The sequence below is a fragment of the Octopus sinensis genome, linkage group LG6, assembly GCF_006345805.1.
Source record: "Octopus sinensis linkage group LG6, ASM634580v1, whole genome shotgun sequence".
NCBI classification, from domain to species: Eukaryota; Metazoa; Mollusca; class Cephalopoda; order Octopoda; family Octopodidae; genus Octopus; species Octopus sinensis.
In genome coordinates, this window is record NC_043002.1 from 45,548,550 (window position 1) to 45,566,603 (window position 18,054).

The 18,054-nt window shown below is 36.0% G+C and overlaps 1 protein-coding gene and 1 long non-coding RNA gene across 6 annotated transcripts in view; both read right to left on the reverse strand.

Annotated features, from left to right (window-relative positions):
• The window catches only part of LOC115212823, a 71,318-nt gene that overhangs the window by 10,717 nt on the left and 42,547 nt on the right, over positions 1-18,054 (reverse strand). For 4 of the 5 annotated variants that reach the window (XM_029781586.2, XM_029781585.2, XM_029781589.2 and 1 more), the window contains exons 8-10: positions 17,328-17,404; positions 10,241-10,422; positions 878-1,201 (exon numbers count right to left, since the gene is read on the reverse strand). In XM_029781586.2, the coding sequence (XP_029637446.1) occupies positions 878-1,201; positions 10,241-10,422; positions 17,328-17,404 (583 nt within the window). Of the gene's footprint in view, positions 1-877; positions 1,202-5,501; positions 6,381-10,240; positions 10,423-17,327; positions 17,405-18,054 lie in introns of those variants that run through there. The other variant, XM_029781590.2, reaches the window with a different exon arrangement.
• On the reverse strand, positions 12,443-17,328 carry LOC118763905. Its single transcript, XR_004999665.1, has 2 exons — positions 17,188-17,328; positions 12,443-12,715 (listed from the first exon to the last, which is right to left on the reverse strand). It is a non-coding gene; the product is annotated as an uncharacterized LOC118763905 (long non-coding RNA).

Below are 18,054 nucleotides of genomic sequence, written 5' to 3' on the forward strand. Positions count from 1 at the left end.
CAGAATAACAGATTCTATCGTAAAATTTTGTTGTATACCCAATTGAATATTAGCTAATAACCCATTTTCTATAGCGATGTTTGAACAAAATTTTAATAATTTTATATTTTGTTGAATTTACCTGTATCTACCTGCAATTAGAGTCACTTTGTGACAAAAATTATAGTATAGAATTGGTTGAGAACATTTCATTAAATTATCTTCCAAAAATCACATTAATATATTGATAAATAAAAAAGTTATAGTTGTTTAATGAAACCAGACTAAATTTATGATTATGTTAGAAATTAATTGAAACACATAAGGGGTGTATTTTGGTCAGAAATATAGTAACGAAAGGGTTAAGGAGTCAATGCTAGTTTACAAGAAATGCCTTAAGTACATTAGCTGAAAAGTTAAACTGAATGTTTAAGTGACCAAAGATGTTAATAATATGAATATAATCTTTCAAGCTGACTTTGTCTTATTCCTCAATTTGTATATATGTACAAAGCAGCAAGCTGGCAAAATCATTAGCACACCAAGCAAAATGCTTAGCAGCATTCTGTCTGTCCTTACACTCTGAGTTCAAATTCCACCAAGGCAGACTTTGCCTTTCGTCTTTTCAGGGTCAATAAAATAAGTACCAGTTAAACACTGATATCAATTTAATCAACTTACCCCGCCCTGACCTTGCTGGCCTAGTGCCAAAATTTGAAATTAAATCAAATTATATATAAGTATAAGCATGGCTATGCAGTTAAGAAGCTCACACAGTATAAAATAACTGACAGAATACAAACCTGGAAACCCAGTGGTCAATGGTCTTGGTTCAATACCAGCTCAATGAATTGCACTTCATATTTCAAAGTACTAAAAATTCAAAAAAACAAATTACCTTCTTCATCGAATTTCTTACGATGTTCATTTTTCATGCTGCTAGACCCTTCCTCGGAATGTTTTGATTTGATATCAGCTAGCTTGCTGCTGTTGCTATATTGACCATTTCTTCGTTTCTTTTTACCATTCAAAAATCTGTGAGAATCCTGCATCGACATATGCCTATCATTTGTTCTATTTACATAATTTGATCTTCTGTCAGGATGAACATGATTTGAACTATGAGATTCTTCAATTAAATCACTGGACTGAATACTACACTGCCTTAGTCTTTCATTTATAGAACTCATTCCATCCACTGAAGAAACCTTTTTATCAAAATCTGAAATGAAAATAAGTGTTGTTATGTGTGTGTGAGTGTGTGCAAGTGTATATGCGTATGCACAAGCGTGCCGTGCACATATGTGTATGTACATGCATGTGTAAGAGCGTATTTATAAATAAAGACTGAGAATTTAAAATAATAAATATTAAAAATTGTAACTTTGCAAACACCAAATATGAGAAAAATAACAATGGTATTATTTTAACCCTTCCACTGCAAAATTAAATTTCCACAAATTATGGTAAATAGCTACCAAAAAATAGAATTGGTATTTTCTGCAAGTTATGTTGCCTGAATAGATTTAACACTTCTCAACAAAAAATATTTTCAAACATGACATAACTCAACAAAAGATAGATTGGTACATAAAACAAAACTGCTTTCCATAGCTAAGGGTAATAAGATTTTGAGTGGATATATCTGATTTCTGGAGTAAAAGGGTCAAAATCTTTGTCATTAATTTACCTTTAAACACATAACACCAAATTAAAATGGGATACTTTGCTTTGTTACACATAAGTAGAAGAAACCTAACCCTGAAAAATTATAACTATTGACAAATTTCAAGAAGAAAGTATCTATGTTGTTATGGTAAAAATGTTTTGTAAAGCAAATAGACAATTATAATTATAATTAAGAGAATGCAAACTTGGTGCATCTTGGTAGAGAATACAAACTTGGTGCATCTTGGTGCATCTTGTGATTCAATTTCCCTGTGGAATTTTATTTCTTTGAAAGATATCATTTTTGCTTTATTTATTTAACAAACATGTTTTATACACTTTCTAATAAAAGATGCATATGTTCCATGCTTGCTGCTAACAATTAATTTCACCTCAAGAGGTCACAGTTCAAGGTGGATTCCTCTCCAGATGAAACTACTAGTCAGTCAAAGAAATTAATTTCTAATACCCACAATAAAACTGTTATGCTACAAAAACATCTAATGGTGTATTGCCTAATGAGGTAGCATTTTATGGAAAAATAATCTTATATAATATTATATAATCTTGCATATTGTCACATACTAAATTATATGATGGATCATGGTGTTCATAAAACTTTGATATGGAAACATTAAATAGTATCCAAAACACTCATTCATTTCATCTTTATTACTAATATGTATATATATATATATATATATCATTCTGCAAATGAGTACACAAGGTCTTCAGATAAGTTACAATAAAAGTAAGAGACTGACTCAGGCAAAATAAAATATATTGTTAATTTCATGTTTTTTTCCCAACATTCAACACTAAATGGATATATATGTACGTGTGTGTGAAAGTGAAAGTGCATGGCTCAGTAATTACAGTGTCAGACTCACAATCATAAGGTAGTGAGTTCGATTCCCAGCCGCAACTGTGTTGTGTTCTTGAGCAAGTCACTTTATTTGACATTGCTCCAGTTCACTCAGCTACTGAAATGAGTTGCAATGTCACCGGTGCCAAGCAGTATCGGCCTTTGCCTTTCCCTTGAATAACATTGATGGCATGGAGAGAGGTAACTTACTAAATACAATCCCATGGTCATTCATGACCAAAGGGGTCTTTACTCTTTGACATTTATATATATATATATATTATTTACGTTTATAATCTAGCGATATCTTCTCAACTAACTTAGCAACGTTCTTTTCTCCTTTTCGTTTGGATTTTGTATTATTTTGGGATTAATGTTTAGCTGTGGTTAATTTTGTTATTGATATATTAATAGGTGTCTGTTAGTTTTAGTTGTGTGTCTTCATATTAGTTTCTCCATAAGTTGTGTTTTTTTTCTCACATTTCTTTAGTTCATGAGACTTTAATGTTTTTTCGTTTTTTCTTATTTTTCATTGAGTATTTATTCTATTTCTTTGCACTAAGTCTCCACGCGATAAATTTTATAAACGCTTTAACTATTTTACTTTAAAAATCAGTTACTCTTTCACTTCACAAAGCTAAGTTTCACATTTTATCTTTTCTCTATTTCGTTGTGTTTTTGAAATATTATTATTATTGTTGTTATTATTATTATTGCTGTTGTAATATTATTATTTATTTATAGTTTCTTGATAGTATTTTTTACGTTCGATATTGGATATGTTATCCTTTAATTATTATAAAGGATTTTATACATTTTTATTATTATTTTTTTGCAATTTACTTAATCATTGACATTTTATTGTTATTTTAATATTTCTATTACGTGTAATTTTCTAGATGGTGTAATTTAATTGTTCATTTTGAATTGATAAAGGGTAGGTTTTTTTCTAATTTTATATATATATATATATATACACACATACATATATTTTTTATGTGAGTTAGAGGTTGGGATATAAACCAACTAAGCGATAGTACTTATTCAATATACTGCTGGTAGTGTACCCAATTATTCGTACCCAAGTACTAGTTATTATGTAGCAATCTCGCAATTGAATGTTATATATGGGCGGGGGTAAAAGTGGTTTACCCTTAATTTATACGGCAAATAAGAAAATGGAGAGGATACAAAAACAACATACAGCAGCTGGTAGACATTCTAGTATGGCTGATGTATGTCATTTTTGGATCCTCTCCATTTTCTTATTTGCCATGTATATATAGAGAACAGCTGAACTACTGGGAAAGACTGAAAGAGCTACAACTTTACCCCCTGGAGTGAAGATGGGAGAGACATAAAACATCTTGAAGGGGTTGGCACCAAACTTTGGTATCAAGAGCTATACCAGCATCCAAAAAATGGGATGTTATTGCAATGTTTCAAAGGTCCCAGCTATCCCATCTAGAGAGAGGAACACATATTGCAACAGCTTGGGATTCAAGGATCCTTAGCTATTCAATGCCTTGCCAAAGCATCTGAGGGATTTTCATGGAGTAGGGGTGGGTGTTTTCAAGAAACAAGTTAACTTCCTGCTGTCCAAGATCCTAAATGAACCTACATCACAGTAAGAAGCTCAAAAGAAGGCAGCAATGTCAAACTCCTTCTTTTTACCAAAAGTCAATCACATAAGACTGGCCATTGAGGTGATTACATTCGTGGTACCCCAGCATGGCCACAGCCTTTGGGCTGAAATGCATAAGAGAATATATCTTTTAAGCCTTCCCTTTGCTACTAGTTTGATGAAGGAAGCTTCGACTGTGAATGAATGAATAAACAACTAAATTAAGAACACTTTTTCCAGCATTTGTAAGCTGAAAGAAATGTAAATAAATAATTTGGGCTGACCTAGTTAATTGTTACTTATAACATTTCCCTCCAATGCCAAACCAGTTTGTCAGACAGAGAAAACTGATTAAGCAAAGTAGTCCTCTTCCAGTAATGGTAGATGAGCAGGAGCATTCAATTAGGTGAAAGATGTATGCCAAACAGATTAAAAAATATGATTGGCTGACCATCTGCTAGTATCACAATACAAATAGGTGTTTAGCCTTGAGTTAGGTAAAAATGAAACAGAGAAAAAAAACTCTGGGGAGAGTTTATTTCAATATTACAACATTTAGAACAATTTGTGAATGTTTTTCCTCCCTTACTTTTGAGCTAAAACATGTCTTTTTGCCAAAAGATTCACATTATGATGATCTTCTGCTCTTGTAATTGCAATATAAACTTGCTTAAACCTAAATATTGACCTTGGCTAAGAACACTGAATTACCAGTGTAAGTGTTGAAAAGTGCATCAGCAAAGAGAAGTTATCATGCACATGATTGTATATGAAGTGTTGTCTTAACCCTTTAACTCCAAAATTAAATTTCATGGTTATTCCAGTAATGATGTTAAATGTTTACCAAAAAGTAGAATTGGAATTTTTTTTACAAGTCAATTTACTATAATAAATTTGACATATTTCAACAGAAAATAGTTTCAAAAACATGACATTCCTCAACAATAGATTAATATATAAAATTGCTTTCCCTCAACTAAAGACAATAAAATTTTGAGTGGATGTATCTGATTTCAACAGTAAAAGGATTAATTAAATATATGCACCTTACCGTCTAAATAAACTAGATTTTTACTGACATTCTCTTATATACTGCTTTCTGAATGAAAGAGTATGTGTGTGTATAAAACCATTTTTAAAAAAGGTTATCAGTAAAAAACCATTTTAAAACACATTACATAAAATCAAATATAAAAGTAAATAGAAACAAAAAAATTAACAAATGAAACATTCATTTCCTCCACATACATAGTTAACTAGCAAGCAAGTAGGTGATGAAGTACACAAACAATGCAAACTTAATGTAATATTTTATTATACAATACATAGTACACAAAAAATTAAGATATAGATAGAACAACAAAACTATATTGATTGTTTATTAAATTTACATGATACACCATGTCTAGGTGCCAGTACTAAGTTTGAAGTTTTAGTGTCTAAATTTATTGAAGACATACAAATGAAAAACAAGTAGAAAACTTAGACTTTCTAAATATATTTATTTATTTATTTATTTATTATTTTGCTGGGTATGTAGAGACAGCTAGGAGAGGTTAACATGGCTTATGTTCATTTTTGACCTCTTGAAATCAATGGTTGGGATGAAAACATAGCCAGGGAAGGAATTTCAGAGACATGCAATTCTGAAGAAGAAAGATTGAGCAAAGTTAGATCTAGTGGGGGGTGCTTCACTGTATGGATGATAGGAGGAGAGACAAGTGAAATACATGGATGTACATGGAAGTGTTATATACTCAGTTAAGTTCAGGAAAGCCAGAGACCATTGCTTTGTGTTTCTTTTCTTAGAGTAGAAGAGAGAGAGGGAAGACATTTCAACAATGGAAAAGTGGTTGAAGACTGTTGATGACTGAAGATTTGCCTGTCAAGTGGACGGCGAAATTTTGATGCAGTCTTGAATGTGCATGTGTGTAGTAACTGCAGTATCTCAGATGTGCGAGCAGTACTTCAGTGTGGAGTGAACCCGCACCTTGTATAGGGTGAACAGTGATGCAATCTTCATTATGTGGTTATATGTGTAGTCACCACAAAAAGTTATCAGAGATTGAAAGCCTAACATAGCATTTGAAATAAGTGTGATGGTCTTAGCTGTGTTGTTCACAAGTATTGAGGATGCAGCGCTGTCATTTTTCTCTGAGTTTCGGTGTAGTTGAATGAATGTAGGTTGTCAACTTTCTTCTGCAGGAGATTTTCAAATGTTCTGTTCATGGAGGATATGCGTGTCTGCAGAGAGAATATACGTCGATGAAGCTCAATTGCAGAAGGAGAGAGAAAGAGGTGTTCCATCAATATATGCCATGATGGAGCAACATAAGAGGAAACAGCTGTTCAGGTTGTTAGTAAAAGTCTAGAACTGCAATAGGCTAGTCACTAGAACAGATAGGTTAGTAATGGTCAATGTTGGTACAAATTGGTTAGGATTTATGAATAAAAAGAGAGTTATGTTGGTATATCTTGAGAAGAAGGAGATACTAAGGTTTTGGGTGGGGTGTCCTTCAAAGGCTCATGTAAAACCATGTTCTATGAGAGGGAGAAACTAATTTTTCAGGAAGAGTCTGCTACATTAATCTTTAATTTTCATGCACACCTAATATAACTATTTTGTCATCTGCACTATATTTTGATTCATATTTCCGATTCAACTTCAGCCACAACTGAACTCACAATTCTTTCTGAGAGGGTAATTTTATCCACAAAGCCACATTTGAGAATATAGCAATCACAGAGTGTTCAAAATAAAATCACAAAAATAAGATGAACAGTAAAATCAATCCATGTTGGTCATAATTATTTACTTTTTTATCATAATAGTAGCCTCATATGTTTCTGATTTTATTTTATAACACATTTTTTGTGAAGAACAGCAACTGGGATTATGTTTCCAACAAACCAAGCTCTTTTATGATGGGTGAGAATGACAAGCATTCATGCAACCCATGAAGAACAAAAATCACAAGAGGTTTTATTCAAAAACACCAGTTTATAAATATTCTAGCTAATGTTTACATTTTTTGTAGATGTACATTTGTGAAAGACATGCTCTACACACACACACACACAATAAGTTTCTGTCTTCAAAATTTCACTCCATGGGCTAATCCAAATTTATGGTAGAAGATACTTGTCCCAGGTGCAGTGCATCATGATTGGATCCAAAACCATATGGTTGCAAAGTGAACTTCTTAAACTTGCAGCCAAATCTGCACCATACAACTATTAATTTCTTTACATAAGTATAAGACTTTCTATGTAGTTGTTGTGGTGGACTATATATGCTGTTTAGTATAATAGTACAATCAGATGACAAAATACAGATATGAGTGAGTACAACACAACACTTTGACTAATATGTTGGGGTGCTACTGTTAAGTTAAGAGAAGCAAAAGATCTGTATTTTTGGAAGTGAAAAGGAAGAGGAATAAGAGAGTGAATAAAATACACAAATAAAAAGTTAATTAAAGCTAATTAATTTCAAGCTAATTTTTAAAAATCAGTTGTTGCAAATACAAGTCAATGCTTAATTATAATCAAAAATATTAGTAGTGGTCTACATTAGAGCAAGAAAAAAAGTTAGTGGAAAGCAACAAAAACTAGATCTATTATTACACTGTGAGAAATATTGAACTATTTGACATGCAAGCAAAGTAAACATTACTAGTACATGGTTTATAGGCTTGTTATCTATGATGTAGTTCTGTTTGCACAGAGGACACTGCTACATACTATATAATGTTTACTTTTCTTTATCATTAGCTAAGTGACAGGCAAACAATTAAGACTGATACATTCAAGCTGTTCTTATTGCTGTGTCTGTGTCTCACTAACCTGAACAGTTTCAAGATATCAGGCACATAATTTTAAGGCAGCACATTGGCAGAAGAACTATTGATGTTGAATAGAATGCCTTATGGAATTTATTCTGATCTTCTACACTCTTAATTTTGCTTTACCTCTTTTTGAGGTCATGCAAAAAAAGTACCAATCAACAGTAGTAGACAGGCAGGATTGTCAGAGAGGTGGACAAGATGCCTTTTGGTGTCTCTTTGATCTTTTTCTTTTACTTGTTTCAGTTATTGGACAGCAGCCACACAGGGACACTACTTTGAAGCATTTAGTAGAACAAATCAACCCCAGTACTTTTGTTCTGATAGCAATGCTTAAGATGTCACAGCTGGGCCAAGATGTACCAAGCTGTATCAGCCCAAGTTAGCAGCCTTTCCCTTGGATAAACACAGGTGGCATGGAGAGAGGAGAGACATGATCAAAACTAACTGACTGAGATTTTAGACAAATAATTTTATCTGAGAAATCATATTGTTATGCAGCTTTCAAGTACCTAGGCAAGTGGTTCTCAAACAGTCCACCATGTGCCTTAATCTTCTAGCATTTAAACTGGCCTGGCCATATCTGGGCCAAATATATTCCTTTTTTTTTTTTATAAACTAGCCAGATCTAATCTCTCACATCTACTCTACAATATCATTCTAAGATAAACAATCACATCATCAAAATCTCAAAGCTACAAAATAATGCATGATACAAAACAATGTGAATAAATAAGCATTACATTTCAGAAAAAGCTGAATGCTAAGGAGTTACGGGTATCTAAGCATGCATAGAGTGTTAAAAATATAATTTAAAGCATTAGTAAATAGCAAATCCATATAAATGCCTGACAGCCTTGAAAAAAATGTATTATTTATACTTTTGCAATTCACAAGTATGATTAACAAAAAATATAAGCAATAATAGTTTTCTGTAATTTTTTTTTTTTTAAGTTTTAATTTTGAAACAAATCTAGGTGAATTTGTGAATGACAACTTTAGTAAATCACAATTCATCTAGTAATACAATTTATCTTACCACAATCTCACTAAAATATAATTAATTTAAAAGTTGAAATCAAAACATTTTTACTAAAACAAATTGTAGTAGTAGTGGTGGTGAGGCGGTATGCATGTCAGTATAAGATATTTTGGCACCACCTATTTGGTATCACCAATTCAATACTGACTTCATTTTACATGAGACGTTTTAATGTTACACCCATTCCCCCTACCTTCGTGTATGTGTATATTTCTGCACGTGCATGCACATAGGTGAGTATCTAGTTATAATATTTGTATATATGTGTAATCTCTCTCTCTTTATCTATCTATCAATTTATATATCTATCTGCATGTGTATATTTCTGCCTGCCTGCATGTATGTGTTTGCATAAGGGGGTTGGGGATTGGAGAGAGGGTCTAGCACCGAAATGCAATGTCACCGAAATATGCTGAATGTCCAGTCAGCAAATCATCAGTGTCTAAACAACTGTAACCAACCATCTCATTCCATTTGCATGTATGGTAGAGTGTGTATGTGTGTGTGTGTGTGTGTGTGCGCGCACATGTACACATAAGAACTGTTTAATGAATTTCTCTTTTAGATGAACTATGTTATACGTTAATTGTTGTAGAAACAAACACATACACACATTCAGTAAACTTCCATATAATTTGTCTACCACATTTGCCAGTTTATAAGACACACTCTTCAATGAGACAAGCCCCTACTTTTCTTGTGGCAAAAAACAAAATTATTGTTTCATCACACATTCATACACTCAGTATCCCATCCATAATATGGTTGCATTAGAGGCATACCAACTTTTTTTCATGTGTATGCAAAAAAAAAATCACATCTTATACACCAGCATATATGGTACTATATTTCATACACAGAATGGTTAGTCAATTGAAGTTGACACTTGTCCAAGGAGCTACACAGCAGAATCCAAACTAGAAACACATGGTTGCAAAGTAAAACAAACTTCTTAACCATGTAGACATACATATACCCTGAGTGTATGTGTGTGTGTGTACCTGTATGCATGCACATATATGCATACATACATATATATGTTTGTGTGTAGATACAAACACATACATATACATACGTGTATATGTATGAGAGAGGTGGGTATGTGTGTGTTTGCGCACTCATGTGTGAGTGTGTGTGAATATACTTAGATTTTAAATGCATATATGATGTTAGATGAAACACAAAGAGAATACAAATTTTAAAAACAACAAACTTACCTCTAGTTTTAGGAGTTTTCTTCTTCAGTTTAGATCCAGTTAGCTTTGCTTCTTTATTGGTTACATAAGCTGGATCAACAAAGGCCACAAATAAATTGTGATTAAGATATTGTGCCTTGTCATATTTTTCAATAGCCATATAAGGATCTTGTAAGTTAGAAAAATAAAGAAAAGCCTGAGTGCTGAAAATATAAAACAAACAAATTTCAATTAAGACATACAAAATATATATTACTAGCATTATGACCTGTCTTTGCCGGGTCATAGTGCTAGTGCATGTATATATGTGTACATATTACATGTACATCTACACATAAAATACAAAATACAAAGTTATATCTTGATATTGCTAGTGATAACAATACTGAAAATATATAACAGACTGGAATTGTAGGACTATTCCATTTCTGCACACTAATTTTATTTTTAATTTATTCCCATTCATGTGAAACCACTTATTCAAGTTCAAATCCTTGAGGCAATTTTATACCAATTGCTATTTTTACTTTTGTTATGTTACGATTATATTATACTTTAGTTTGATTTTAATTATTACTTACTACATATAATTCAGTTGTTATTATTATTTTTATTGTTAAAGTGAAAGTATCTGACATAAAATAGAGAAATGTTTTTGTTTCACTTTTAACATGTAATACTGAAATAGTAGAGAAGATATGATATTGCTATGGGCTCGCCCTAGGCAAGAAGTTGAACATTTTTTTTTGCCCATGAAACTACATGGACCCTAAGTAAGACATGTGTAAAATTTGAATGAAATTGGTTGTGTAGTTCTCAAGTTTTAGGGAAACACACAGACAGACAGACACACATTCTCAGTTTTATATATAGAGAGATTATGCATAATAATTAGAGTTGTTCCCAACCTGGAATGTTCATATCCTTAAGTGTGCAGCAAAGAGGGTAAATATTTACCTTATTAAAATCACTTACATTTAAAGATAACTTTGCTATGTTATTGTATATCTCATAAGGTGGAGAACTGGCAGAATCATTAAGCATGCAGGACAAAATGCTTAGTGGCATTTCACCCACCTTTACATTCTCAGTTCAAATTCTGTCAAGATCGACCTTGTCTTTCATTCTTTCGGAATCAATGAAGTAAGTATCAGTTGAGCACTGGGGTTGATTTAATCAATTAGCACCCTCCTTAACATTGCTGGCCTCATGCCAAAATTTGATACTATGATTGTATATCCCAGCATATATATTAATCTTTTTTTTATATATTCGTAAAAGTAACAAAAAATTGTTACTTGTCCAATGCAGCCATATTACATTCAGGTAGGGATACATCTTATGATGCAAGACTTTGTCTTATATGCTAGCAAATACAGTAAGCATATCAAGAACTTCACTATTCTACAGAATTGTATGAGGTTCATTAAAAAAAAAAACATTTATTAGAAAATTGAAGTTTCTGATCTTTGAGTGCAATACTGCAATATTTTTGTTAGGGATGTGAAAATAAATTAATCATTTCCTTGGGGTGTAAGACACAGAACAGGTTAGGAATCACTGAATTAGAGGTAGGATAAAAGCAGAAACCAAACAATTCATATTCTTAACTGTTCCTCCTTTTTTAACCTTCTTACAGGTTCCAACTACTAGCCTGTTGCCATGCTGAAGGACCAGCAGAACAATTTGTGCTGCTACTCTCTTATTTAGAAACACTCATTCAAAATAAACTATGTGGTTCTTTTCACTCATTAATGTCAACTTTACAATATTAATGTTTGTCATCTTTATACATATAGACTAACTATCTCAGCTTATTCTTGACAAAAGTGTTTAGAATGTTTAGGTCATCAAGGACTCAAATGACAGTTTTTGACTGCATGATCAATCTACAGAATTAAAGTAATTAAGAAAAGCAAAACAACAACAAAAAAATCTATTTGCCAACAATACATAATAGTCTTTAAAATAACCTTATTGAGAAGAGTTCACCAAGGCCACAGCCTGCTGAGAGAACTCAGGTTCATTTCAGGCAGTCGCTATCCCAATTACCTGTAGATACTATAAACTGCACACCATAACCCCAAAACAAGTTGTTCCATAACTAAACACTGTTGCCTAAACTTGAGTAGGATTGCATCATCATCATCATCATTATCGTTTAACGTCCGTTCTCCATGCTAGCATGGGTTGGACGGCGATATATATCTGTGTATGTTTATATTTCCCAATGCTAAAAAAAAATCCTAATATTAGAGTATTTATTGTTGTATTATTAACTGTTATTTAGTTATTAATACAGTTGTATGCTGTTTATTAGATTGAACTGTAATCTACAGTTTGTTATAAACCAGTGGTTCCCAAACTTTTTCAGACTGCTGCCCTGTTGGCACCTAGGCCACATTCTTAGCACACACATACCACCACAAACAGATCTTTCAACCATCTCCAGGGGGTCAGTATCACCTACTTTGGGAACCACTGTTATAAACAACGCTGTTTTTGTTTGGCATCCTTTCTGTCTCGGGAGACAATGGAGTTGCGCATTTTTTTTTTTTTTTTTTCTAGGTCTAGTCCGGCTGTTATATTTTATTTCCTGTTACATTTCTTGCTGTGGCTGTGTAGTCCTATCCTGGACAAACACTCCCTCTGGCAGGTACTGCAAATGTAGCGAAGACTGTTCCTGGCTGATTGTAGTGCCATGGTCTCTTGTTTATGTCTCTTCCTTTCTTTCCATTTCTCCTCTCTCTTTCTGTCACTCCTCTGTATACCCTCTTTTACTGTACGTCGCCATTCTCCACGGTTGCCGGCGACTGCCTCCCAACCGCTAATGTTGATGTTGCAGGCCTTCATATCCCTTTTGCAAACATCCTTGTAACGCAAGATCGGTCTACCCACAGACCTAGTACCCCTAGCAAGCTCTCCATAGAGTATGTCCTTGGGGATTCTGCCATCTTTCATACGGCTAACATGCCCAAGCCATCTCATACGACTTTGTGTGAGGAGTGCAAACATGCTTGGTATTCCTGCTTGCCTGAGGACATCTTTGTTGGGGATATGATTCTGCCATTTGATGTGGAGGATTTTTCGGAGGCAGCGCAGGTGAAAGATGTTTAGGCGACGCTCTTGGCGTGTGTATAGCGTCCAGGTCTCGCTTCCATACAGTAGAGTGCTGAGTACACATGCCTGGTAGATCTTCATTTTTGTGGTCTTGGTCAGCTTATTGTTGTCCCAAGCCCGTTTGGAGAGTTGGGCCATCGCAGCAGCTGCCTTGCCAATGCGTATATTGAGCTCAGCGTCAAGGGATAGGTTGTAGGTGACGGTAGAGCCCAGATAGGTAAACTTCTCCACCTCTTGTAATCTGTGGTCTCCAATATGTATGTTTGGGATGTCCGATGTAGCCTGGCCCATGATGTTGGTCTTCTTAAGGCTGATAGCTAAGCCAAAGTCGTTACATGCTTGCTCAAAACAGTTAATGAGCCTTTGGAGGGCTTCTTCTGTGTGTGTTACCAGAGCGGCATCATCAGCAAATAACATCTCCTTGATCAGGACGTTTCTGATTTTGGTCTTGGCACGCAGGCGCGAGAGATTGAACAGTTTCCCGTCACTTCTACTGTGCAGAAACACTCCATCATCTGATGTCTGAAAGGCATGTGACAGCAAGAGTGAGAAGAAGATGCCAAACAATGTAGGAGCGAGGACACAGCCTTGCTTTACCCCGTTTTTTATTTGGAAGGCGGCTGATGTTGAACCGTTGTGCTGTATGGTGCCTTGCATGTCATCATGGAAAGACTTGATGATCCTCAGCAGCTTTGGTGGACATCCGATTTTTTGGAGCAGGAGGAAGAGGCCTGTTCTGCTTACCGAGTCAAAAGCCTTTGTTAGATCAATGAAGGCCATATATAATGGCATTTTCTGCTCTCTGGACTTCTCCTGAAGTTGGCGTATGGAGAATATCATATCGATAGTTGATCTGCTTCTTCTAAAGCCACACTGCGATTCCGGATAGATTCGAGAAGCAAGTAGTTGTAGCCTGGCCAGGATAACGCGGGCAAAGGTCTTTCCAACAGTGCTTAGAAGGGATATACCACGGTAATTGTTACAATCACCGTCACCTTTGTTTTTGTAGAGCGTAATGATGTTGGCATCCCGCATATCCTGAGGGACTGTACCCTCTTCCCAGCACTGACACAGAAGCTCATGAAGGTGCCGAAGCAGGATGGTGTTTTTGCCGGCTTTGATGATCTCTGAGGGGATGCCGTCTTTTCCCGGAGCCTTATTTCTTGCTAGGGAGTCAACAGCCTTGGTGAGCTCTGCTATAGATGGCGGACTGTCAAGTTCGCACATGACTGGCAAGATCTTGACACTCTCGACTGCAGCCTCAGCCACTGTGGTCTCCCGTGAGTAGAGATCCTGGTAGTGCTCCACCCATCTATCCATTTGCTTGCCTTGATCCCTGATGAGATCTCTAGTAGTTGATTTCAGAGGGGCTGACTTGGTTGCGGATGGACCGAGGGCCTTCTTCAAACCAGCATACATCCCACGGGTGTCGCCCCTGTCAGCAGCTGACTGGATACTCTGACAGATTTCCTGCCAATACCTATTTGCACAGCATCTGGCTGTCAGTTGGGTTTTATTTCGTGCCTTTCTGAGTTCTTCGAGTGACTTTGTAGAAGAGTCACTCTTGTATTGCACCAGAGCTGCACGCTTTGCTTCGATAACTGGCTCCAGCTCTGAGAGCCCAGCATTGAACCAATCTGGGTTTTGCCTTTCTCTCATGCCGAAAGTATCCAATGATGTCGTATACAAGGCTTCCCTGATATAGTCCCACCTACTTTCAGCAGAGGAGGTTGGGCAGCTACTGAGGCCAACCTTGATAGAAGCAGCAAAACATTTTCGTAGTGTAGGGTCCGAGGTTCTGGTGGTGTTGATGCGTGGTCGGCCCACTTTCTTGGAGCGATGGACTTTTTTAGGGAGAATCCTCACCCTGCTTCTAATTAGTGAGTGGTCTGTGTCACAATCCGCACTGTGGTAACTGCGGGTCAATAGAGTGGAACTCAGAAAGGATCTCCGTGTAATGATGAGATCCAGCTGATGCCAGTGGTGAGATCTTGGATGTCTCCAGGATGCCTTGTGGGATGGCTTGCTGGTGAAGAATGTGTTTGTGATGCACAGGTTGTGGTATGTGCAGAATTTGAGTAGTCTCTGACCATTGTCATTCATGTTGCCAATACCAAAGTGTCCAACACAAATGGGCCACGAATCATGGTCAGATCCCACGCGAGCGTTAAAATCCCCTAGAAGGTAGATATTTTCAGTCGTTGGTATATTTTCTAGGACACAGTTGAGATCTTTGTAGAACTGGTCCTTGGTCTCCTCTGAGCTGTAGAGAGTGGGAGCATAGATGCTGAGTAGATGTACTGAGCCAGAAGAAGTCGAGAGGCGCAGTGAGAGGATACGCTCAGTGCCTCCCGATGGTGGTTCTATTGAGGAGAGTAGTGAGTTTCTCACTGCAAAGCCAACGCCATGTTGACGAGGTTCTTCTGGATCTCTTCCCTGCCAAAAGAAGGTGAAGTCCTGCTCTTTGAGTCTGCCGTTTGAGGGAAGTCTTGTCTCCTGCAGCCCAGCAATATCTATGTTGAGCCTCTTTAGTTCACGGTCAATGATGGCCGTTTTCCTTGTGTCTTCAATACTGAGAAGATCGTCAGATATTCCAGGACACATGGTCCTGACATTCCAGCTTGCCAACTGCAGAACTGGTGTTTTCTTGAATTTTAGTTGCTTGCCTGGTGCAGAGGTTGCAGGCCGCTTTTCGAGTCGTACTCTTAGCTCCAAGCACCCAATGGAACAGGCGGCTTGTGGCGGGTCAGCACCTTATTAACTGGGGGCTGCCCAGCTTGAGGTGGGCAGTAGCTAACCAATAGGACACGGAAGTCCCTCCCACCGGCAGAGGTAACCCGTAGCGTCCATATTTTACGCCAATCTGAATGGACTTATCACTCGTAACTGTTACCTCCCGTGTTGTTTCTGCAGCTTTTTACAGCAGCACTGAAGTGTCCTCTCCAGTTTTGCGCAGGCCTGGGCTATAGATAAGAAAGTCCTGGGTAGCCCAATCGTCAGGTTTCCTCTCTCGACCTTGCTGATGTAGTCCAGTGGAGTGCAGTGCATTACGTTTGGCACCAGCTTGGTTGCAGGAGCTGCCGGAAGAGTGTCGAATCGAACACTAGACCGCCTTCGGGGCTCCACTCCGGATTTCATTGAAGGTTGTCTCCTTTCCGTAACCCTGGATAGGGGCCCATACCGGGTACTGTCAGCCGGAGCCAGCTGAGCCCGGAACTCGTGTCAGGCAGGGTCGTCACTCCCTGAAGTAGTGAAGAAGTTCGCTACCTACTACCTTTTCAAGTAATGTTAAATATTTTTTTTTTTTCCCCCCCTATGTTAAATTTCAACCACTAATATTCACCATCATCAGCAGCAGCAGCAGTTGTAGTAGAAGCAGCAATATCACTAGGAGGGAAGAGGGAAGGGGAGAGAATAGAGAGATATCCGGTATTGGTGGTGGGGGTGGGTTTGGGCGGGCGCACAGCGAACAGGTCAGCCGGAATTTAGGGAGAATTAACGAAATTCTAATAGGTTGTTAGCGATGAGATCATTTAAAACTGTCAGTCCTAACGTAGTAGAAATGGAGAAAAAAGGAGCAAAAATATTCTTAGCTTTGCGTATCGTCATCGTGTGGCAGAATGAAAATAAAAATGGCCAGCGAACAGGTCAGCCGGAATTTAGGGAGAATTAACGAAATTTTAATAGGTTGTTAGCGATGAGATCATTTAAAACTGTCAGTCCTAACGTAGTAGAGATGGAGAAAAAAGGAGCAAAAATATTCTTAGCTTTGCGTATCGTCATCGTGTGGCAGAATGAAAATAAAAATGGCCAGCGAACAGGTCAGCCGGAATTTAGGGAAAATTAACGCTGTATTTTGATGTATATAATGCCTGAATTCAAAGCAAATCAATTCGTGTTAAAAAACCCCAACTGCATAACAGATTTCAAACCCATAAATATAATGACACTAAAAATATAAAAATAAAAATGAAATTATTGTACTAACCTCCTTTTAGAGTTTGAATTGTTTACCATTTCAATTTGTGAAACATTATAGTCCCAAAATAATGCATTCAACTCCCCCTGAAAATATTTGAAAAATAACACCATGTATAAATACTGACACGAAAAAAAAATTCAATATACACACATAAATATATACATATATATATATAAAATGAGCAGTGTTAGTATCTGCATTTATGTAAGTAAGAATAAGTTTTGATACTATTTTTCTTTTAAAATTACATTTTTTTAAATGTATTTTATGTATTCTTTTTGAAAAAACCATCTATTATTTTTAGTTATGTCACACTTGTATTATGAATCCATTCTCTTAGCCTTTCATTGATTTAAACTAGATATTAGGTTCTCATCCTTTTGTATCAAATAACACATGGGACATCTTATTTTCAGTTAACTTTCTGTCAGCTTCCAGAGCATTGTAGCATTAATGAAAAATAAAATGGTATAATTATACAAAATGATGAATCGATAAATGCATACACAGAGACAGATGAATGCAAAAATGAATTACTGGTTGGAAAGATGAAAGGCAAATATCCACTTTAAAATTTTATTTACTCAAAACAAGTTATAACATAGCCCAGAATGCTTGTTTGTAAAGTATTTGCAGTACTAAAAAAGAAAAACTATATTATTTACAAGATAAATGTCAGTGTACAATCCTTGTACTGTTAATTTATGATTGACTATCCAGTAAGTAAGAATTT